The sequence below is a fragment of the Acinonyx jubatus genome, chromosome B2, assembly GCF_027475565.1.
Source record: "Acinonyx jubatus isolate Ajub_Pintada_27869175 chromosome B2, VMU_Ajub_asm_v1.0, whole genome shotgun sequence".
Classification (NCBI taxonomy): Eukaryota; Metazoa; Chordata; class Mammalia; order Carnivora; family Felidae; genus Acinonyx; species Acinonyx jubatus.
In genome coordinates, this window is record NC_069385.1 from 120,495,814 (window position 1) to 120,518,210 (window position 22,397).

Consider the following 22,397-nt stretch of genomic DNA (forward strand, 5'->3'; position numbering starts at 1 on the left):
ATTTTTTTAATGTTTATTTACTTTGAGAGAAAGAGGACAGGAGCAGGGGAGGGGCGGAGAGAGAGGGAGACACAGAATCCAAACCAGGCTCCAGGCTCTGTGCTGTCAGCACAGAGCTGGATTTGGGGCTTGAATTCACAAACCACGAGGTCATGACATAAGCCAAAGTTGGACACTTAACCGACTGAGCCACCCAGGTGCCCCATAACTAAAAATTTTATATTAAGTTCCTCAGTCACATTAGCTCCATCTCAAGCACTCAATAAATAGCCACATGTAGCTATTGGCTACCTATTGGATGGTGCATCTAGAGACCATTTATGTCTATGATCACAGATTCTCTTGGTGAGCCCTGCTTGAAGGGATGCAGTGGATAGGGGCTAGTTGTCTGATGTGAAGAAATGAGCACAGGCTGAGTTTCTGGAGCTGGCCTTTAGGAAGATAATCAGCCTGGGCTCCTAGGAACTTTCCTTTTTAGGATTATCCAGAGTGTGATGGAGAGTTCACAACCTCCTCCCCTCAGGCAGCATCCTGGAGAGAGAACACAGAGCCAGGGGCCCACTGGCTGCTTCTTACCAGTTTTGTAGCTTCCTGGCTGTGCTGCCTTTGGCAAGTTGCTTAGAACAGAGACGTTTTCTTTTCTGTGAAATGGCAATAATTTTAACTATTTCATATGTTGTATTAAAAAAGATAATATGTAATAAGGATGGTCCTGACACATAGTAGGTGCTCAGAAAATATTATGGTTATTATTTTCTTTTAAAAAAAAATCACACCTGTAGTAAGTACGACAAAGAAGTCGTGTGTTCTGAGAGCATCAAGAGGATTTGATCTGGTTGGTCAAGTCAGGGAAGAGTGCCGAAGGACAAGCAGGACTTAACAAGGCAAAGACAGCAGGAAACTATGTTCCAGGCAGGGGAACAAGATTCTACAAAGGCCATGGCAGGAGGGACTATGGCCACTTACAAGAACTGAAAGTAGGCCAGTGATACATAAAAGACAGGGTGGGGAAGGATGCTGAAGGAAGGAGAGGGCAAACTTGGTCAGAAGATTTTATTTATTCTAGGGTCAACAGGAGCCATTAAAGGATTTGAAATAAAGTAGTGGGGATCAGATTTATGTCTGACTGCAGGGCTGAAAACAAATCAGAGAACAAGAACAAACCCCGGGAGACCACTGCAGTGGTCCCAACAAGATGGAGGTAGTGTGTGCCAGGATGGAGATGGAGATAGAAATAATAAATTTGAGGGAAATCTGGAAAGATCAACAGAGCTTCATGATAGACTGCACTTGGGAGGTGAGAGTAGAGGAAAAGGGTGTCAAGGATGCTCCCCAGGTTTTTGGCTTGTGCAGCTGAGTGGATGATGCTGCCATTCACTGAGTCAGGAAACCATGAAGGAGCAGCTTTGAACACACCAAGACAAGTTCAAATGAACACTAGGTGGTTGCATAGGCCTAGAGCTTTGGAGTTCTCGGCTCATTGCTATGGCTTCCATTGTTCACCATGCTGGGTTGTGGCCTCTAAACTCCCGACCCATCAATGCATATCTTAAAACATGGGTCACAGTGTTCGGACCTTCATAGGTTTCAGCAGAATCTGTGACCTGGATCCCAAGGGGCTATTAATTCAACATAAGATTTAACTATCTTTATTGGTATCTTCATTACCCATTTGGCTCATTTTGTGAATATCATCAACAAAGACTCCAGGGTCTTTATTTCACAGGAACTTCCATCAAGATAGGTCTGCCTTGTCCAATACTTGCAAGTGATTTTTTTTTCCCCCAACCAATTTAAACTCTGTTAAATACTCTCTCGGTGGTTGTGGCTCATCCTTCCAAACCTCTGAGATAATTTAGGCTCTTGATTCTAGTTCCCATCCAAAGAGCTCACACCTATTAGGTCATCTGTACATTTGATCAGCCTAATCCAAGGATTCTCCCCCTGGGACTTCCAGACCCTGGAAGGGAGTCCTAGAATTGGCCCCCCCCAAAAAATTACACCTCTGTTTTTATTAATCTCTAACTGAAATTTGGCACTCCCTCCAAGAATGAATATGAGCAAAACCCTCAGTAGTATTAGTAGAACCTGGGTCTTGTCACTAAGACACCACATCTATTTTCATATCCCACTACCTTTATAGAAATCTCCCAGTGTCAAGTATTTCTTATGCCTATTATTATTTGGAGACATTAAGAGTTACTACATCTGCTGCTAGATCTTGTTATTAAATATATTAAAATTTTTTTTTAATGTTTATTTATTTTTGAGAGAGACAGAGACAGAATGCGAGTGGGTTAGGGGCAGAGAGAGGGAAACACAGAACCGGGAGCAGGCTCCAGGCTCTGAGCTGTCAGCACAGAGCCCGACATGGGGCTCGAACTCATGAGCTGTGAGATCATGACCTGAGCCGAAGTCGGATGCTCAACCAACTGAGCCACCCAGGCACCCCTATTAAATATATTTAAAAGAAATATGTAGGTTACTGTGTTTTTTTAAACAGTTAAATGTTTTTTAAACATTTTAGTAAACTCAATTGATCTCTGTAATATATATGTGATATATACACATTTATGTGTGTGTAGTTTTTTTAATGTTTATTTATTATTGACAGAGACAGAGCATGAGTGGGGGAGGGGCAGAGAGAGAGAGACACAGAATCTGAAACAGGCTCCAGGCTTCGAGCTGTCAGCACAGAGCCCGACGCAGGGCTCGAACTCACGGACAGCAAGATCATGACCTAAGCTGAAGTCAGACGCTCAACTGACTGAGCCACCCAGGCGCCCCATAATGTTTTTCTTTTTAAGTTTATTTATTTATTTTGAGAGAGACAGAGACAGCATGAATAGGGGAGGGGCAGAGAGAGAGAGAGACAGAGAATCCCAAGCAGGCTCTGCACTGTCAGCACAGAGCCTGACCTGGAGCTTGAACTCAGGAAACCGTGAGGTCATGACCTGAGCCAAAACCAAGACTTGGACACTTAACAGAGACTGGGCCACCCAAGGGTCCCTGTGTAATGGGTTTTAAAATAATTCTCAGGAGGAATCAGTAGACCTCTCTACACTGTCAAAGGGTTCCATGGGTTAAGGTTAAGACCCCTGGCCTAATTCACCCCCCTCCAAGCCTCCTGCAGAGCTCCCAATAGAGCTGACAAGGTTCATACATTCACGTAGGACCTGAGGTCCCAGAGGCAAGAACCTGGCTTATAGAGAGACAACAGAACACTGTGTTGGGCAAAATACACAGTAGGAAATGGAATGGGGAGAAGGAGGAAAAAGGAGAAGAAAGGAAATGAGTTGGGAGTGGATACAGGAAGCAGATTTTACCAAAACCCCAAGAAACCCACTCACAGCTGTGGAAAACTCAACCTTTATTATTACCTGCCTAGTGCAGGATATTAAAATTGCATTGAGCTAGATCCATATATTAGTGTAAAAATCTGTGTCTCTCCCCCCAAAAATGTACAAACCCCAAGTGATTATAGAAAAACCAATATGGCAGCTACAACAGAGATGTCCAACACCAAGGCCACAGGCCCTTGCTCCCTCTTTTCCCCTAATCCCAGTACTTAATCCACAGAACCATACAGGCTGAGAGAAGTTCTAGCTACAACACAGCAGGTGGGAAGTAGGGATGGCTGGGGGGGGGGGGGGGGAGGGGACAGGAATCACCCCCAGGTCCAGTGTTTCAGAGGATAGAGGAGGGAGAAGCCAAAGCCAAGGACAATTCCAGGAGTAAGAACAAGGCAACACGGGAACATCCTCCCTTTCTTGTCCTCCTCATCCCCAGATTATTAGCCGGTGGGGTCCAGTGTGCGACGGAAAGAGAGGCTGGGGAGGCCACAGCCTTCTCTCCAGGAACCAGTGTTGTCCAGTGGAGCCCAGGTGCTCCAATAGGCCTTATCCAGTGTCTGCCCTATATTTGCCCCCATCCTCCCCCCCCAGGGATGACTAGAAGAGGTCAGAGAGGATCCCATCCACAGGGCCAGCTGGGTGGGTGGCCGAGGCTTCCAGGAGGGGAGCAGGAAGGGGAAATGAGAGTGTGTCCGAGGAAGGGAAGGCATCAGCTCCCTGGCAGGCCCAGCCCACCTATGGTCACATTGCCTCTCTCTCAGAGGTGAAGGGTGGTCGGGAATGGGAATGGAGTGGGGGTGATGTTAAATCCTCTTGTTTATTGCCTCTGGCTTCACCTGAATCCTCCCTGAGGAAGGGGCAGCTGGGTGTGTGATTCACACTGTGTTGAGAGCATCTTCTGCCAGAAACCTATGTAGCTGGGAAAAGGGTGGCCGCTGCTCAGGCTCCCGGCTCCAGCACCGAAGCATCAGCTCATACAGGCCTAGTGGGCAGGCAGGGGGCCGAGACAGGTACACCTGCATTGTGGTGGGGTGGATGAAAGGCAGGGAACAAATGTTCTTTAGTCCCCAAGATGACAGGCTCTGGCCCTCCCAGACCCACAACCCTCTCCTCTGTTCTGACCTGCCGGCCCTGGTCCCGGAAGAACTCCCCTGCGTTCTCGATGACTTGCTCATCAGTGAGCTGCCCAAAGGGCTGGGCCCGGCAGAGCATCAGCACCTCCCACAGGGTCACCCCAAAGGCCCACACATCACTTGCAGTCGTGAACTTCCCCTGGTATGTGGATAAAGCAACAAAGGCAGACAAAGGCATCAGGCCACACAAACCCTCCTCCTCTCCCCACAGGGAGCCCCGTGTCCACTTAGCACTTACCCCAGCAGGACTCCCTCTTGGCTGGCCCCCTCTCCCAACAAGTCTGCTCCTCCCTCCTTCTGGCTCTGCCTTCTTTCTCAGGCTCTAGTCCTCTCTTTCGCCTCTTTCCTTTTCTACCCACCCTCCCTCCCCACCCTGCCCCCCCATTTTCTGGTCCTAATTTTCTCCCAACTCGCACCTTTCTATCTCTAGCCTCCTGTCTCTCCTTACTTCTCTTGCTCTCTGCCACCTTGACTCCAGCTCTTGTACCCACTTTTGGCTCCTGGACCCTTTCCCATCATACCACTCCTCCCCACTTTCTCTGGGCCCTAGAGCCAGAAAGAACCTTACAGAGCACTGGCCCAAACCCTCACTTTATTGAGGAGGAATCTGCAGTCCAAGGAAGGCAAGTGATTGACCAAGACCACAGAGCAGCCTGTGCTCTCCTCCCCTGGCCTCCCCATGCCCTGTCTTCCCCCACCTCCCTCCCCTGCACCCTGCATGCCTCTCTCAGGGCCTCTCACCATGAGGATGCATTCCCAGGCCATCCACCGGATGGGCAGCACTGCCCGGCCCTGTACTCGGTAATAGTCCCCAGCGTAGAGGTTCCGGCTCATGCCAAAGTCAGCGATTTTAATGGTGAAATTTTCCCCAACCAGGCAGTTCCTTGTGGCCAGGTCCCGATGCACAAAGTTGAGGGTGGCCAGATAGCGCATGCCCGAGGCAATCTGAGCTGCCACATGTAGCAGCATGGGGTAGCTGAGGAAGGGAACCAATAACAGAAGGTCACTGGGGCAGCCCCAGACTGATCCCCGTCTCACAGATTCCCAGGAGAGGAAGGGGAGCCCACTCCCTGGGACTGGGTTACATCTATTTCTGGTGCAGAGATGGAATGCCCATGTAGAGGCCAGGGGTAGGTGCCCACTCAACATTTGTTTGGTTTATATGACCCAGGGAACTACGCTTTATTGTCTGGACTCAGACAAGGGTGAGAGAACGGGGGGGATGCCTGACAGAGCCCAAGTCCCTCACCACCTACAAGATAGTAACTTTGGCCTTTTGCTCCTCAGTCCCCAGATGAACATGGCCACATGTTCCTCATCCCAGCTCCCACCCCCCTGAACATCTACCTGCCTCCCTATCCCATGCTCCCCTCTCTCCCTCTGGTTTGGAACGAGGGGAGAGGAGACCGCCTTGGGGAGCTCTCAGGGAAGGGCCAGCCTAAGTAAGTGGGTACCTGATGGTGGGCCCCTGGGCAGCCTCCCCATCCCCGGGGGGCCCCTCAGTCGCCTTGTCCTCTAGCTGGTGGGCACTGAGGAACTGGTTGAGGTCACCATTCTCCATGTAATCAGTAATCATGCAGAGAGGGTCGTCCTGCACACACACGCCCAGGAGCCGGATGATATTTGGGTCCTTTAGCCTCGACATGATCTTCACTTCCTTCAGGAAATCGTTCCTAGAGAAGCAGGTAGGTGGCAGGGACACTGAGGGGCTGACCTGCACCATCTCTCCTGCTCATGTAGACCAGCACCCTAACCCCAGCAGACAAGCTAACTCACTAGTGGCACTGAGACCTGGGCTGAGATCAGCCTAAGATGGAAACTTCTTTCCCCAGACACTCCCCCTCTGTTGGTCTCTAGATCACTCCCCACTCTTCATGGCCTCCCTTCCTTATCTCCAGACACCATGCCTGCTCCTCACCTGGCATTCTTGGTGGCATCTGGCCGTAGGATCTTGACAGCTACCAGCAAAGGGTGTCCCTTGCACACATTAATGGGGAAATCAAGACTGACCAGATCTTGAGGATTCTCTACCTCACACAGATGTACCTGGGGAAAGAAGCTCATTTGTTAGATAGTCACACAGTTCACTGAGGTCACAGGGTCAATTGGAATAACACAGTCACAGCTGACAGATTCCAACCAAGAGGGACATATGGGCATGGCATCAGAGTCCTAGATAGTCGAGACACTACTGAGAGTTGGGCAGGGATCTTCCTTACCTCCCCAAATTGGCCCTCGCCAAGCTTCTCCTTGAAGCGGAGCCGAGACCGAGGGAAATCCACTCTGGGGGGCCCATCCCCAGCAGCCCCTGGGGGCAGTGCAGGCACAGCATAGGTGTTGCCCCCAGTGACGCCCTGCAGGGTGACAATGTCAGCCTCGGCATAATGGGGCACGCTGTTCTGGGGAGGTGGGGGAAGAAGCGGGGCACCCGGCTTCTCAGGCTCCATATAGTCCCCACTGCAGGCTGGAAAGTTGAGGGGAAAGAAGACAGGACAAGGCATCAGGAGCAGCCCCTGAGAGCCATGGCTCTCCACCGCAGGCTCCCAGAGGCCCCCTGTCTCCCTGTTGGGTGAAAGACTGGGACTACTCTCCATCTTCTTGGTATTCTACCCACCAACCTCAAACCGGAGAAGACGCTGGCATGAGATGAGAGTTAGCTGTTCCAGAGTTTAAGGCAATAGAAATGGTTGAACAAAGAATGACATAAAGTCTATTCTCTAGGGATCCCAGCACAGCCCAAGAGACCATGAGGTAACTCTTGGCTGGAAGAGGAATTCCTCTACCCACCACTGGAAGAAGGATGGTGCCAGTCATCCAGTCACCCCCTACTTTCCAAACCGTTGTTCCACTCACTGTCAGCCCCTCCTGTTCACAGCTGTTCTACCCACCTCACACCCCCTTGCTTTCAGCCTTGGCTCCTCCCTGCCGTGGTTACCCAAACCCTCCCTAACCCAACACCCCAAGCTCAAAGACAAGCAGAGACAGGGGCACACAGAAAGGAGGAGAGGAGAACAGTTCCTCACAGCCAGCACAACAAGGAAACTACAGACAAAGAAGAGGAAGCAGAGCTGTCCTCTCTTAGCTCTGGGAGGGGGGAACAATGAGAAGGCAACATCAAGAAGAGGAGGAGCAGACAGGAAAGGCAGGATGTGAGCCTCCACCTCTGGGACTGCAGAGAGAGAACACATGGGGGGAGAGGGCAAGCACCCAGGGTGAGAGGCCCTCCTCCTGGCACCTCTAGAGAGAGGGGAAACAAAGAAGGAGTTACAAGAGAACCTGGGGTCAGCATAGCAACCTCCTCTCTGGGTCTGGAGAGCAAAAAAGATGGGGTGGAAGAGGAAAAGGAGGACAGAGCTGAGAACCGTTGAGCTTTCTGCTCCTCTGCTCAAGGGAAAGGCCTTAAGAAGGAGCAAGCACAGCACAGAGCTAAAGGCATAAGAGCTTCCTCCTTGGGAGCTCAGGAGAGCAGAAGAGGCCACAGCAGGGAGAGGAGGGAGTGCAAGATGTGAGGACTTTTCCCTGCCCCAGTAGAGGTATGGGGAGCCTGGAGAAGCCCAGGGGCAGAGGGGCTTACCCTGGGTGTTGGTGGGTTTGGCCCAGGCGGGTGTGGGGGGGCCGGGGCCTCGAGGGGGACGGGCGTAAGTGGCCAGAAGGAGGCGGTAGGCTGGATTGGAGAGCAGCAACGCTGTCGGGAAAAGGAAGGGGGGGAGACACGGGGAAGGGATGAGACTCAAGGCTAGACAGACAGGGAGACCTGGAATAGGGCAAGACCAGAGCTGATGGGGATGGATGTACTGAGAGACAGGGACAGGATAAAACAAGGGTCTGGAGGGTGCCAGATAGCTGGATGAATAATGAATGAAGGAATGGATAGATCAGTGGATAGATGCATGGATGACAAACAAATAGTTGAATGGATGGATGGATGGGCAGATAAACAAATGGATGGATGAATATATATGAGTAGATGAATGGGTGGGTGATAGATGAATGGATAGATGGATGGATGCATGGAGAGATGAACAAATAGATGGATGAATATGTATGAATAGATGAATAGGTGGATGATGGATGAATGGCTGGATGGTGGATGGATGGATGGATGAATAGGTGAATGGATAGATGAACATGGATTGATAATGGATGAATAGATGGATAGAGGATGGATGGGTGGTTGAATGGATGATGGATGGATGAATAGATGTGTGAATATTTATTGATAGATGGATGGATGATAGACAAATGGTCAAATGGTGGATAGACAAAAAGATAGACAGATAGATGGATGGATGTATGAATTCAGATAGAAGGATGGATAATAGATGGACAGATGGACAGAATGAATGCAGTGAATCTAGGAGAAAGGAGAGGGACCAGGAAGACATAATGAGAGGGAACAATAGAGAAGAGAGATGTGTATGGGACACTGAGACAGGATAAGGCCACTAGGGATTATAGGTAATACATAAAAAACTCTTAAGAAAGATTATATGGTAGGGACACGGAGTGACACAGAGTGTGGTGACCAGGGGCACAGAAATAAGAAAATGAGTTGAATCTGGAGAAGACAGGAAAAGGGAATGGGAACAGAGAGGAAAAGGGATACCATAAGAAAACAGGCAGAGGATGGTGGTGGGACTAGAACAAAGCAGGTCTTACCAGAGCCGTTGGGAACACTGGGAGCAGAGTGGGGCGGATTCCCACGAGGCCGGGGCTCCTGGTAAGGGGGTGGTTCAAGAGGGCCTGGGCGGTTGTTGATGAGGATGGTGTCCCCAGGGACAGACAGATGAACTGTCAGCTCCTCTTCTAATACCCGGCGCTCAGCCTTGTCATGGGAATGGGAAGGTTAACCGTGGCTACTGTTTAGTGCATGATTCCAGCTCGTTAAATGCCATGCCCACCTTCTCCCCTTCAGTCCTCACGACAGTCCCACAGTTGTATCTACTATTAACTCTATTTCACAGGTAAAGAAACAGAGGTTCAAGAGCATACGAGTGAGTCCCCTGATGTACCATTCTGGGATTCCAACCCAAATCTGACCAGATAATTATGGAATCATTCAACTTTCATGCATATCGCCACCACTGATTCTTGCCAGGAAGACATGGGCTCAGAGTGTGCCAGGCTTCTTCCTCTAGCTCCTCCCTGCCTCTCTAGCTCCACTCTCCACCTTTCCCATCCAGCTTCTACCCCAGAAGGTGGACCAGTGTGGACTGTATCAACAGGCTTGGTTTGGGTTGGCCCAAGAGGAATTTGTTGGGCAGGCAAGAAGTGAGGTCAGGATGATTATGCTCCCAGCCTCTCCCTGAGAGGTGTACTTAGGCTAGCTGTGTCCCTGAAGCAAAGTCCACTGCCCCTCTCAAGGAGCCCTTTCCCCAGACTCACTCCTCCAGTTTCCAGCAACTGCCCTCCTCTCATCTTCCAGGCCTATGGGTGGTAACAGATCTGTGGAAATTGCACTACTCCTTCTAATTTTCATACATCTGCCCACTCCTCTATAACCTATCTCTTTACTAAGTCCACCTCTAATTATTCTAATTAGACAATGTTCTGTGGTCCCTGCAGGACCCAAACTAATCAGGATTCCCCACACACATTGGCCTCAGCCTGGCCTCACTCTCCACACCCACACCCTGTCTGTCCTCTCCAGGCTATACCCCCCAACTCCTCCTACCCACACCCACCCCCCCTGTAGCTCGGGCCCTGCCCTCACTCTGCCCACCTTGCTGAGGAGTCTGCGCCAGTGCAGCCGCCACAGCATGAGGGCAATGATGAGCAGCAGCAGCAAGATGATGGCCACCAAACAGCCAATGAGGATGGCAGTTGGGCTCCCCTCAGCCTTGGCCACAGGTTGCTGGCCCCTGGGCTCCAGCTCTGGCAGAGACAGAGAATCAGAAACACTGGAGAGTCAGAACCACTTCCTACCCAAGTTGGGGGCTTGGAGGGATAGTAGCCCAGAATACACTTGTCCAGGAGGACGCCCCAGGGCTGCTCACCCAAGCTGCTGAAGTTCGTGGGAGGTGGGCCAGGTGGCCACCAGGGAGCTGGTGGGAAGGTGCCCCCCAAAGTTGGAGAGGAGTCATTCACAACATCTGCAAAGAAGGAAGAGAAGAAAGGAAGGAGTCAGATAGGGAAGACGGACCAAAGAAAAGCTACTTGCATGAGACCTAGGGAATTCTACTTCCAGGAGCAGGGCTGACACTGGGTATATGTACCAACCAATCAGAATGGGAGGGGCCTGGCTGTTGTGGATGTCAACTTTTTAGGTGCTGGATTATGGGGAGAGGCAGGACTCCCAGAGAGAGGCCCAAGTGGGTATAAGGAAGCCTGGGTATAAGGCTGGGTATAAGGAAGCCTGGAGAAGAGGTTATTTCTTAACCAGCACAGAGTACTTCAGTATTTTTACAGCCAACACTGTCTTACTTGCTCAATATCAGTCATGAGTGAAGGGCTCATAAAGTAAAAGACAGAGATGGGAGGAAGGGGTAGGGAGGTGTTCAAATTATTTGGAGCATCCCTGCTTGCAAAGTCTCATGAGTGCTACATAAACATGGTGCCAGGAGTGGATACTTTGGTGCCAGGAGTGGGTACTGCGGGTTGGCGATCCCAGAGGTTGAGGATTGGGCATAGACCAGAGGCTTACCGGAGATGAAGGAGATTTCGCTGAAGAGTAACCAAGGCCCAGCAAAGAGGAAGCGGCACTGCAGAAAGCGGCCCACGCGGCCGCCCAGGGGCACTGACACAGCCCGGGCTCTGGGGTCCCCCAGGCTGCCCCCCAGGGCGTGGCGCACAGGCTCCCCCTCCCAGGCCATGGCAGGGCCCCGCTTGAAGCGACATTCCACCCCACCAGGCAGGCGGGCTCCCAGGGTGTGCATGTTGTTACAGTGGACCTGGGGGGAAGGGAGGAGGGACACAGGGTCAAAGCCAGGAGAGCCTGGGCAAGCACCCCAGGGGCAACCACCCTGGTCTCATAACCTTGCCTAAGAGCCACACGCACTTACCTGCATGGCCTGGAAAGCCCTCAGTCGGTCAAACTCAAACTCCATCTCCACGTAGCCACCTGGGAAGCTGTGGTTGCTCCATCCCACATAATCGTAGCCTGGCCAGACCCGCAGCTCCTGGCTCTGCCTAAAGTCATCCAGCCCCACCACACCATCTGCCAGCTGACCCAGACCTCCATACAGCAACCTGGAGAGCAGGGGAGCCAAGGAAGAGGAGGGTGGGAGAGAAGAGAGTGCCACCCATTTAAGTGCTCTGCAACCCCAACCCCAGCCAGTCTGGACTAGCCCCTACCTCCTGCCCCAACTTCCTTCCTGTGGTTGTCTCTTTCCCACCCCCAGGATTGTCAAGGTACTTTGCAGCTATAAGCTGCAGGAAGGCACCATCTCTCGGAGGCACCATTCAACCTACGTTGTGTGAATTTACTGTGACAGTTTCCAACAGATGTGTATTAGCAAAGGGTTGCCTTTTTCTAATTCCCACAAAGTGTCACATGAGCTAGTAGTTGCCTTGCTACCCTCAATCCTGATCCTGTGTCCCCAAGGCCCCACCTAACCCTTTCCCCACTTCTTCCATCTCACTGCCCAGACTCCTTAACACATCCACTGCATCCTCCCTCCAGCACATAGGCTCATGCTCCGCAGGGCCTGCCTCATTTACCCGCCAACAGCGTGTGTGGTATGTCCATCGTAGGTGGAGTCATTGAGGTGCACTGCCTCAGATAAGTACATCGTCTGCCCCACAGGGGCTGTGTAAGACAGGAGTCCATCTGGGGTAGGGTAGGAGAAGAGGTGTTAGAGGCAGGAAGCCTCCCGCCACCTCCCCTGCGTCATTCCCCTTCTTGTGTCCTTCCACAGGCCCACCAGCATGGAGGAGGCAATGTTGGCCAGGCCCTTCCTCACTCAGAGTGACAGCTTCCCAACAAGAGAAAGAGGATCCTGGATGCCCTTCTCCCCAGGCCTCACTCCCCAGGCCCCAGGCCAGGAAATGAATTCTTGGAGGTCTGAATGACTCACCCTTCCAGAGGCAGCCATAGAGCTCCACCCGCAGACAGACACTCATGACCCGGTCAGCCCGGGGGTAGAAGCGAACCAGTCGGGCCACCATGGGGGGTCCAAGGTCCTTCAGTACCACTCCCCCAGGGTCCTCATTACCTAAAATCACCTGTTGCCCAGGAAACAGCGTGCATGAGTGGGAAAGGCTACAGGTTGGATCTAACTTCCCAGTCACCAGCTGTTCCCTGGCCCAGCACACAGTGGCCAGAGAGATTCATGAAGGGTGGTGTTAAGCATACAGGGATATGGGGTACAGCCAGGCATGTGTAAAACAAGGGGCCACAGCAAAGATCTCTGACACATCTCTCAGCCTGACAGTCTGTCCTCTACCACCAATGTCAGCCTCGACTCTTTGTCTGTCTCCATTTGTCTCTAAGCCACCCATCCCGCTGTGCACAGATTCTATCCAGTCCCTCACAGCTCTGCACCCCTGCTTTACCCTATTCTCCCCCCCACCCACCTTTACCCTATTCTCTCTGTTCACTCAGCAGGCACTGGTTGAGTGCCTACTCTGTGCCAGCTATGTAAGTTCTCAGTGGTAAACATCCGTCCCTCCCCTCTCCCCTTGCAGTACTGAGATTCCAGTAGGAAAAACAGCTGTGAAGAACAAGAGGCAGGGTGTGGAGCTGGAGTAGGGGGAGGTGGGCTCTCTGAGGAGGTGATATTTCGAGGAGAACTGAGTGGAAGGAGAAGCTGAGGATCTGGGGGAGAAGCTTTCCAGGCACAGAGAACAGCATGCAAAAATGTCCTGAGGCTGTGGGACAAACCCTTGCTTGTTCCAGGAACAGCAAGAAAACCAGTGGGCCCAGGTGGAACAAGAACAGGAAAGAGAAGTAAGGGATACAGGCAAGAGCCAGGGCAAGCTAAGCTTCTGCACCCAGGACGGAACTCAGCTTTTGTTCTGGCAGAGCGGAAAGCCAGTGGAGGGCTATAAGCCAAGTACGCCTCATCTGATTTGCATTTTCTCAGGTAGAGTGTCTGTAGCCACTAGGTGGAGATATGATTTCAGGTCGAAACAGAGAGGAGCCAGGAAAACAGTTCGGAGACCAGTGTGTTCATCTAAGCTGGGGATGGTGTGAGCAGGCCTAGGGTGGTAGAGGTAGAGGCGGTGACAAGTGGTTGGATTTAGGAAATATCATGGAGGTAGAACAGACTGGCCTTGCTGGTGCTTTGGAATTAGCAGGTGAGAGACCAGAGAAATGAGCGGTATCTTAGCTTATGGCCTGAGCAACTGGCCTGAGCTAGGAGAGGAGCAGTTGTGGGGTGGGAATGGGATTCAAGTTCAACTAGGGAAATTTATGGTAGGTTTGAGAACCCATTAGACATCCAGGTGGAAAGGCCTAGAAGGTGGTCAGGTTTGCAACACTAGATGCAGCTCAAGGGAAAGTCTTGGGCTAGAGAGGGTATAAATTGGGAGAGTCGTCAGTGGACAGGTGGCATTTAAAGTGGGGAAGAGAGGAGAACCAGCCTTTCCTGGGAGCTGCCCCTGCCAGCCTTACCTCCTGACCCCAGCGATCCCTCCAGTCCATCCAGCGGTGGCCATCTCGGGAGTAACGTAGCCGGTAGCTGGGGGAGAACTCTTTGCCCAGGCCTCCAGCATGCCGCCCCTGGGTGCCCACCAAAGCTACCAGGTGCAGCCTCCGCAGATCCACCTGCAGGTACTCCTCTTCCTTTGGAAAGACAGGCCCTGCAGGACACCATGCCCCATCCCCGTCGCTGCTCTCCAGCCTGGGACGGGGCAAGAGATCACAAGGAACATCTGGTCTGTCTCTGTCTCTCGTATTTATAGCTCCCCCAGCATTGGGGGTGGGGAAGTTCATTGGCATTTGCCCTCCCAGAAGCCTCTTGGCATGGGCAGAGGAGTTGGAAGGGCAAGTAGAGGCCCCAGAAAGTTCCTCCAGAGCAGTCCTAGAGGTTCCAGGTACCTGCTGTGGCGAGCAGCAGTAGAGTCTGACCAGGAGCTGGAGGCAGAGATGTCCCCATCTGGAATGGTCCTGTCCTGCATGCCCAGGGCATAGCGGCACTTGGCTGGGTGAACACAGGCACACGGAGGGTCAAGGTCCCTGAACCCTGTCTCCCAAAGCCCCATCCTCAGGGACCCAGGAGCCAGTCTCCTTACCAGGATCAAAATGTCCTTTCATGTCAGCATCTCCAGTTGCCACTAAGAGCAGCGACAGCAGCAGTAGAGATGAGAGGGCCCCTGGCCCCATAGCTCCTGACTCCTCAGGCCTAAGGGGGTGGAGGCAGCATCTCTGCAGGGGACAAAACAAGTGGTAAGTAGTAGGGTAAGTTAAAGGGCAATCAAGGAGACTGAGTCACAACAGACAGAGTCACAACAGCCAACAACAGACAGAATGGGCTGCTTTGGGAATAATAGGAGGAAAGTGACAAAGCAGTCATTGTTTAAGAGCATCAGCTATATTTTTAGAATGCTTCCCATGTGCCAAACACTGGCCTAAACTCTGGTCTCCTCTCCACCTAGGAGCTCAGAATTCTAAGAGAAGTGGGGGACCCCAGTGCCTTCCAATCTCACTGTCTTCTGTAGCCGCACTAAGCCCAGTGTAATCCCTGGACCAGCATCTTAGGAGAAAGGCAGAATCTCACCCCTACCCTAGATCTGCTGAATCAGAATCTGCATTTTGGAGAAAGGGAACCCTCTTACATTGTTGGTAGGAAGGCAAACTGGCAGAATTTAGGAAACAAAATAGATGAACATATGGGAAGTGGAAAAAAGAGGGAGGGAAGCAAACCAAAAGAAACTTTAATGACAAAACAAACTGAGGGTTGATGGAGGGAGATGGGGGTGGGGGAGGGATGGGCAGGATGGGTGATGGACATTAAGGGAGGGCACTTGTAATGATGAGCACCGGGTGCTATAAGTGATGAATCACTAAATTTTACTCGTGAAACCAAAATTACACTATGTGTTAACTATAACTAGAATTTAAATAAAAAATTGGAGGAAAGAAAAAGAATCTTCATTTTAATATAATCCCCAGGTGATCTGTGCCCATCAAAGTTTGAGAATCCCTGCTCTTCTTCACCAGGGCCCAGGTGGCAAGCGTGGCCTAAAACCATTCCAATTGGCATCTCCTTGTGAATCCAGGTATGTACCCTCCCCAGCCCCAGCAGCAGGAAAAACTGTTCTGACCTCTCCTCTTCCTGGAGGACTGCACTGAGTTCTCCAGGTCCTGGAATCCCGAGACCCCTAGTGCCATATCTGCCATCAGTTCCAAAGCATCCCATTCCAGTTCTCCCTGCTCTGTCTTCCCTTCCTAAGACCCAGACATCCTGTCCCCCAAGGTCGCACTTTCTGAAGGTGGCTGCTTCTGAAGGAAAAGCCCAGAGCTAGGAAAGGCCTGCGTTGCCTTGGAGATGAGGGCGGGTCTAAAGACAGGGAGGCCAGGTCACCCCAGGAGGTAGGAAGAGTGGGGGGACACTCCCCCATCCCTTTGTCCTCCTCCAGCTGCTCCCATAATGCTCTAGGGCAGGAATGTAAGAGGCAGCTGAGACCCCACAGCTCTGAAGCAGCAGCTGAGGGGGCTGACTGAGTTGCGGGGGGCACCCAGGCATCAAAGAAGAGCTAGAGCCAGAGGCATCACACCTGGTCTCTTGGAGGTCCAGGAGCCACGTGCAGGGGAGCAGGCTACAAGGTCCCAGGCGGCTGGCCTGGAATTCCTGGGTGCCGCTCTCCACCCCCACCTCTCTCGGGAACAGCGGGGCCCTTGTTCCCGTGGGTAACCTTCATGCCTATCCCAGATGAGTCATCAGAGCCAGACGGAGCTAGAGGAGCCCCGGGCAAAGATACAAAGACAGGCAGAGGATAGGAGGCAGGGGGAGACGGGGCGAGAAACACAAAGCAAGAGGTAAATAGAGCGGGCTCAGAAGCACAGGGCACAGAGCCAAGCAGAGAAACACACAGATGTCTGAGGCAATCCAACCCCTCCAACACTCCAATCACCTCATTTCTCTCCACTGGGTCAGACTCATGAAGAACAGGCCCAGAAGACTTACCCTTAACCTCACCCCACCCCACCCCATTTCAACCAATTACAAAGCAGAGACCTGGACATTGCTGTAGGTCCTTCCCTCTCTTCTCTCACCCCCACCCTCCACCACAGACAACACCCACACAGCTCTGTATACCCACCCCCTCCCAAACACACAGACCTCAGACATGCCAGCTTACAGAGCTTACTGACAGAGCCCCGTAAACACTGGGGCTAGATGTAGCATACACACCCACACCCACACCCTCCTCTGTAACAGACAACTCTCCACACACTTTCGGAGACACTCACATGTGACATCCACATAAATCTGTTACACACATGGACTCCCAGCGGGGGCAAACGCAGATGCTCACACACACATCAACTCCATCCACACATTGGCCTTCTTTAAAGTCCAATCCCATCACTTAGTTAATAGCCATCTTCAGGGCACCTGGGTTGACTCAGTCAGTTACGCATCCAACTCTTGATTTTGACTCAGGTCATGATCTCACAGTTCATGAGTTCAAGTCCTGCATGGGGCTCTGTGCTGACAGCGCAGAGCCTGCCTGGGATTCTGTCTCCCTCTGCCCCTCTCCTGCTCTCTCTCGCTCTCAAAATAAATAAACTATCAAAAATGTTTGTAAAAACAAAACAAAACATAGCCATCCTGAGACACCTATGAGCATAATATGACAGACACCACACGAGCCTACCATCAGAGGACAGTGTGAGACACACACACACTCAAGGTCTCAGGCACAGCATCCCAAGAGCACTGGGGCCCACCCCTTAAAACACACCATGACCAAGCCAGAGGGAAGTCAAGGCGGTGGGGAACAGAAGGAAATGGGAATAAGGAGGCACTGCTCCATTTTCCCATACTCTCAGCTTTCACCTGGGTCCACTGTAGCACTCAACTCAGGATGCACTTAAGTGCCTGCGGCAAGAGGCAGTCTCAGCACCAGACACTGACTGGGGATAGCGGTGGTGGTGTTGGAAAGGAAGGTCCAGCCAGCAGGGGACCTGTGCGATGAAGGCTGGGTGAAGTCTGACCCGGAGGGGGTGCGAAGGGGTGCGGAAGGGAGTGGGGGATGGGACACTGAGGATGGTGCTCACCGGGCAGTGACACATTCTCACGACAGAACCAAATGACCATCCAGAGGCTGTCACTGGCAGGTTAGGGTGTCAAGGCCTCTGCTGGGCCGGGGGCAGGCTGCCCAACTGGGAGCTGAGTGGAGGCGTAGCAGTTAGCAGATGCCCACAGGGACTGGCCTGGTGGGAGGGCAGGCCCACTTCTCCAGAGGGCCGAGATGATTCAGTGAGACCACACACAAGCACCTGTCTTCCTGTGGGTCAGTTCCTTCACACTGAGTAAAAGGGGTCCTTCCTCAAGGCTGGAACACACTTTCGCGGAGATCAGGGGGTTCCCCCCATATTCAGACAGTAAGCCAGAGCGCTGGTGGGGGGGTGGGGCAGCAGGGTCACGCCTGGCGGGGCTGGACAACCAAGAACAGCGCCGCCAGGCCCTCACCCGGCCGCCGCGCCTCCCCCGGAGCCCCAGGCCTCTGCCTCCGCCCCTCCGTCCCGCAGGGGTCCTCCGGCCTCGCCCCCTACCTCTCATCGCTCTTCCCGGAAGACCCCTGCGTGCGACCCCGGAGCGGGGCCTCTTCGGCTGCTGGGCGAGGGGCGGGGGAGGCGCAGGGAGCCAGGAGCCGGGAGCGGGGAGGCGCCGGCGAGGCTCGGGTGTCGGGAGGCGGCTCCCGCGCGCAGCTGTCGGGGGCCTGTTCCGGGGAGAGGAGCCAGGGCTGGGGCGGCTCGGGCCCAGGCGCCGCCTCCCCCTAGCCCGGCTCCCCCTCCCGCCCTCCCGGGTCGCCGCCCTTCCCCCTCCAAGGACCGCGTTGTACCCGCCGCTCCCACGCCCGGCACCGCCCTCCGGGCCGCGCGCTCCCCTAGGCTGCCACGCCCACCCCGCATTCCCCTGCGCGCCCCGGCCTCCCCCAGGTAACCACCCAGCTGTCCCCTCAACGCGGCGTACCCAGCCCCCTCCGCCTACCCGCGCGGCCCAACCCCCGCGGTCCCCTCTAAAGGGAACAGTCAAAGCTGAGGCCCTGCTTGGGGCCTCCCACAAATCCAGGCCCCAGGAGGGGATGGTCCCCTCCCTACTCCCCCTTTCTGGGCTCAGTTCCTGGAGAGGGAGGTGAAGGGGGCAGCCCCAGGGCACAGGGAAGGAGCAGGTTCCCACAGGCCGGGTGCCCAACCCAGCAGCAGGAGTTTGGATGGAGGAAGGGGGCAGGCTCACCTGTCCAACCAGGCCCCCAAGACCCACATTTTTCACACCACCAACTTTTGCTTCTCTCTGGCACTCTCCTGCCTCCTGTCCTGTACACCCCAACCCAGATTTTCCCAGAGCCTGATGGCCCCCCACTTTCTCCTCGCCACATTCTCTACTTCCACCCACCTCCCCCCCCCCCCCTCAGTCCTCTCAAGGACCCTGGGGCCCAGACTCCCAGACACCGGTTCTTTTGGGCTTCCTGCTCAAGACCCGGGAATCCTCAGGGCAAGCCTTCCTCAGGCCCAGTCAGCTCTGGCCCTGGCGGGGTTGAGACTCTGACCACTGGCAGGGATAGGCCTGTACAAGGCGAGGGGCTTGAGGGGGATAGAGGCAAAGAGAAAATCGGACACAGCCTAGAAGGACCAGGACCAGGACCAGGAGTCCCAGGGAAGATGGATGCAAGGAGGCGGGGTGAGGTGGGCAGGACAGAGGAGCTCTGGTGAGAGGCCTCAGGACACCGCTTCTCCACACCTGCCAGCCACCTATCAATGTCACCGGCTCAGAACGATCTCTAAGTCCATTGCAGATCTCCGCCTCACTGCACCTCACAGCAGATATCAGCTCGCACCCTACGTGCAGTCCCAGACAACAGTCCCAAGAAAGAAACACGAAGTCCTAACCAGATAAGTACACAAAAGTACTACCAGGAAGAAGTTGGCCCTCGGGAGAGGCTAAGGCACATATGGGCAAGAGCTCCAAACCCCCAGAACACACTAATCCAAGGACGCCCGACTGCTAAGACACTAATAGACAGCCCCATGGTCACTCGGAGAATTGCCTCTTCCCACCGTCCCGTCCGACCAAATCCCCAGGGGTCCCCAAGAGCACGTACCCCTCTGGAGACAGCCGCCGGGGTGTCTGGGCCCCGGGGAGGCTGGGCTGGGGGTGGAGCCGGGCCGGGGGCGGGGCCTAGGTTTCCCCAGTAACCTCACCTGGGCCGACTCTCGGCTCCTCCTTCCAGGGACTGTGCTCGGAGGAAGCCCCGGGCTGGCAAGCGGGGCTGGGCCGCAGCCAGACGCCTCAGGGAAGGAGGAGCGGCAGCCCCTCACACCCCGCTGGGACATTCCACACCCCAGACCCACACTCCCGGCCAGGTGACGTGGCGAGGCCAGACCGAGGGGTCCCCTGGGGAGAATGACGAAACCATAGAATCCTGAAACTCTTGCCTCCTGGTCTCCCCCAAGAGAAATTCCTGGTCAGTGATGCCCACCTCGCCCCAGCCCAAAGCTGGAGGAGTGGGAGGGATGCAGGGCTGGGGCCCAGCGGAGTCAAGTGACAGCGGAAAGGGGGCTGGAGCCGGCTGGAATGCGGGGCTCTGAGCCGAGATTCCCAGGGGCCAGAGAGGGAAATCCCAGCCATCCAGGGGCCCCCAGAACAGTGCCAAAGACTGAGTCCACACAGCCTTGCATGGCCCTGGAGCCCATCCCACATCTGCTGCATCACTCCCCCAACTCCAGAGAACCCCATGTCTTCCTGAGCCCCCAAAGGAACCTCTACTCCTTCCACATCCATGCCCTCCTATCCAGGATTCCCTCCCCTTCAGGCCAAAGGCTTCCTGCTACCGAGGAAGGAGAGGAGGGGAAACAGCTCAAAAAACGTGAGGAGAGGCACGTAGGAGAGAGAAGCAGCTTCAGGCCACCGCAGGGAAGCCCAGCAGGACCAGTGAGAGGGAGGATGGACCAGAAGGTCCCACACACACTAGCTGCATTCCCCTTCCCAGGAGATGCAGCTGCCTCTGGAGCAAGTAGGCCGGGTCAGCAGCTGGGAAGACTGAGAACTGACGGGCACAAGGGCGCAAGGCTGCAACCACGAGTCAGGCCTTGATATCCCCAAGTAGAAATGGGAAACTGAGGCCCAGAAGTGGAAGGAGTGGAGAGAGATGATATAGTATGGGGAGAAAAACGAAGCAGTTCAGTTGTGGGTGGCCTGGGGGGTGGGGAAAGATGGGATGGTGGGGATGGAACTCAATGGACCAGGGGAACCATGAATCAGAGAGGACATGGGGGCGGGGGGGGGGGGATGAGGGCACACACAGCACGAGGGGGTAAGTTTGCTGGAAAGAGCAACAAACTGGAGTGGAGACAGGGAGTCATTGGGGGCACTCAGAAAGGAGGGCAGGAAAGTGTGGAGCCCTAAGAGGTGGGCAGACCAGAAACAAGGGCAAAGGAGAAAAATAAAGGGGTTGGAGTGAAACCAAGAGATAGAGAAGAGGAGGGAGACTGAGGCCTAAGGTTTGAAATGAAGGGACAGAGGGAGATGACAAGTGTAAGCAGCTAGGAAAGGAAGGGGCAATGGAGAGACAGACCAGGGGAGACAGAGGCCTAATAATGTCTGAGTCAAACCTGTTTCTGGGTGACAGGACACAGAGACCCCAGACCTCCCCCTGGGGACATCCTAGTCCCTCAGCCCATTTGAGGCACCACCACGGTCCCCAACGGCACTCCCCATCCTTCCCCTCCTCCTGCAGTGGCCAGGCTGCCTCCCTCCCACACCAACAGCCAAGAGCAGTCCCTCCCCGTGAGGGTTGGGCGCAGCTCCAGTCCTCACTGCTGCCGTCCCAGTTTAGCTCTGGCTTCTGCCCTCTCACCTCCAGCTCAGGGTTCTCCTGGGCCCCAGTCCCCCCGTCTCAGGCCTTTGGGGTTCCAGGTCTGGGACTGCCAAGGACGCCTGGCTTTGTCCGCCCATCCGGGGGTTGGGAGCAGCTGCCCTAGCCAGCTGCGGCCGGCTTCGACGTGACCATGGCAACCCAGCCCCACTCCCCTCCCCCAAGCCACTGCCGCAGTCCCGCAGAGAGGGAGGGAGCTGCCAGACCAAAAGAAAGGAGGGGAGGGGGCAAAGGGCTTCAAAACTGAACCAAAGGGAGACCACAGACAAAGAGACCCCAGACAAAGGGAGATGAGGGAGGCAGCGTAAGGGGAAAGCAGCATTGGCTAGCTGTGGCTGAGGGCTTACTTAAGCAGGGGATGTCTGGTCCTGCCAAGTGGGGGAGAATCCAGGCAAGGGAAGAGAGATTAGCTTGACTGGCTGCAGGCCTTTGGAGGCCGCCTTCTGGGTCCCTAAGAATTCACTTCTTTAAGGATTTTGCAAAAGACACCCTTAGTTTTCAAGAACAGCCCCAACTTTAAACATATGCTGACTTGCCACCTGTGAAATCAAATGTCCTTGTCAGTGTGCACAAATTCTTAGTTTGGAAAATATGATCTTTAAAGCCAAAGGTGACTGATTAGGCTTGGAGGCGTGGCGCAGGGAGAGAGGTACTGACCACGCCTCTCACAGCACTGAGAGTAGGCAGAGTACCAAACAGGGAGGGAAGAAAGCAAGGGCTGGCCTCTCAGAGGTGAGGCTTGACATTGCCACTTACCATCTAGTTTCTTATACTGAGTCCTAGTACATCCCAGTTCCCTCACCGGTAAGATGGACATGGTAATGCCTGCCCCTGGAGTCTGTAGGGATGATAATATGAGATGGCATCTGTAAAGCACAAACCCTTTTCATGGAAGCAACCAACCAAATTCCACTAATGTGATCTC

At 53.9% G+C, this 22,397-nt stretch overlaps 1 protein-coding gene across 4 annotated transcripts; it reads right to left on the reverse strand.

Moving 5' to 3' along the window:
- Window positions 1–3,353: 3,353 nt before the first annotated feature.
- DDR1 (discoidin domain receptor tyrosine kinase 1) lies at window positions 3,354–21,581 on the reverse strand. Of its 4 annotated transcripts, none has more exons than XM_015062745.3 (18): window positions 21,455–21,581; window positions 14,660–14,792; window positions 14,466–14,568; window positions 14,040–14,268; window positions 12,502–12,649; window positions 12,146–12,254; window positions 11,488–11,674; window positions 11,130–11,376; window positions 10,483–10,578; window positions 10,209–10,360; window positions 9,146–9,311; window positions 8,061–8,171; window positions 6,706–6,950; window positions 6,405–6,532; window positions 5,941–6,159; window positions 5,228–5,462; window positions 4,476–4,625; window positions 3,354–4,369 (listed from the first exon to the last, which is right to left on the reverse strand). In XM_015062745.3, the coding sequence occupies exons 2-18, from the start codon at window positions 14,748–14,750 to the stop codon at window positions 4,229–4,231; spliced, it is 2,757 nt and encodes a 918-aa protein (XP_014918231.1). In that variant the 5' UTR covers window positions 14,751–14,792; window positions 21,455–21,581; the 3' UTR covers window positions 3,354–4,228. The 4 variants fall into 4 exon arrangements, with proteins under 4 accessions (XP_014918231.1, XP_014918230.1, XP_026908647.1 ...); XM_015062744.3 differs by lacking the exon at window positions 21,455–21,581 and adding an exon at window positions 19,700–19,829; XM_027052846.2 differs by lacking the exon at window positions 21,455–21,581 and adding an exon at window positions 18,150–18,406.
- Between the last annotated feature and the right edge of the window lie 816 nt (window positions 21,582–22,397).